Consider the following 1,379-nt stretch of genomic DNA (forward strand, 5'->3'; position numbering starts at 1 on the left):
GCCCTCAATGTGATTCTTTGAAATGCTTTGTATTTTCCTCCAGATTACCTCACTAGTTTCAAATATCCAACTTGGTGGCTTTTATAAACTGTTACAACACTTATTATACTGCATTTTAATTTTCTGTTTACTTGTCTCTAAACCCTCTATAAACAGGCAGTTCAACAAGGACTGGTACACTGGTACAGAATTTCTCCTGTTCACTGGTATGTATATTCCTATCATAGTGCAGCAGTGCCTGACACATGAGAAACACCCAATAAATATTTTTTAAGTAAATGAACAAACACATAATTTGACTTGAGTATCTTTTACCTAATTTAGAATCTATTTCTTGCTTATAAAGATAATGCTTAAATATGAGACAAATTAGTATTGCATACATATAGGAGGAAGGAGAACAAAAAAGTACCTTTCAATGAGTGTCCCATTTTGAATCATCCAAACATCACAATATGTTCGAGACACCAGCATAACAGCAATAAGTATCAAGTAACCTGTCTAAAATAAACCAGGTATAGTAAATAAATGCATTTTGCAAAGTTAAAAGAAACATTACCTTGGTAAAGATTTTTGGTTTCCAAATTCAAAGCTTTATTCCAGCTTTAATATAGCTTGCTGACATTTTACCTACAGGCAACTTTAAAATACTTTTTAAAAGGAACTTAATCTTTCTTATCCAGAATTCAAAAGTGAATCCTAAGCAGGTCAAATGACCTGTCTTCACACAATTAGTAAATGACAGAAGCTAAAAGTATAACTTAGATTATTTGAATCACAGTGTATAATGGTTTTCTCATATTTTGAATATACAACTTTAGCAAAGAAAGATGACAATAACTGTCAATACAGTTAACAACTAACAAATATTGAAGCCTAAAATTTGGCCTAAGCAGAATAAACTTGGTTCAATTTGTTAGAAAAATTTCTAATTGTGCCCATACTCTCACAGGGCTTTCAATTTAGTTATTAAGGCAAGATATATACATAAAAAATAACAAGAAAACAGACAAATTTAGGCAAGCATAACTGTAACACTTCATGTTATAAGTGATGAGATGAGAAAGTTTGGGGTAGGTAGCAAAAGAAAGGTATGGCATTGGAAATATGTTAAATAGACCAAGTAAAACAAAAGAAAGAATGAGGATTAAAGATAAAAAAGGTAAAGATTTAATAGAGAAAAAAAAAAGTTAAAACCATATAAAATATGGTGTTGCATATCCAGCAGAATTTAGACAGTGTAAAATTACTGCAAGCTTCTAGGTAGAATAAAATGTTGAAAAGTGACATTTAAAGAGTGCTGCTTAAGCAATGCTGTGCAAGATGGATCATGAAGGGGAGAGAGTTGACAGGCTAGGTGACTGGCCAGGAGTCAGTTA

General features: G+C 31.8%; 1 protein-coding gene across 1 annotated transcript in view; it reads right to left on the bottom strand.

Moving 5' to 3' along the window:
- The window catches only part of ABCD3 (ATP-binding cassette, sub-family D (ALD), member 3), a 44,703-nt gene that overhangs the window by 38,614 nt on the left and 4,710 nt on the right, over positions 1-1,379 (bottom strand). The window contains exon 2 of the mRNA XM_008589902.1: positions 413-501. Within this exon, the coding sequence (XP_008588124.1) occupies positions 413-501 (89 nt within the window). The remainder of the gene's footprint in view (positions 1-412; positions 502-1,379) is intronic.

Source organism: Galeopterus variegatus, unplaced genomic scaffold (genome assembly GCF_000696425.1).
Source record: "Galeopterus variegatus unplaced genomic scaffold, G_variegatus-3.0.2 Scaffold5741, whole genome shotgun sequence".
Lineage (NCBI taxonomy): Eukaryota > Metazoa > Chordata > Mammalia > Dermoptera > Cynocephalidae > Galeopterus > Galeopterus variegatus.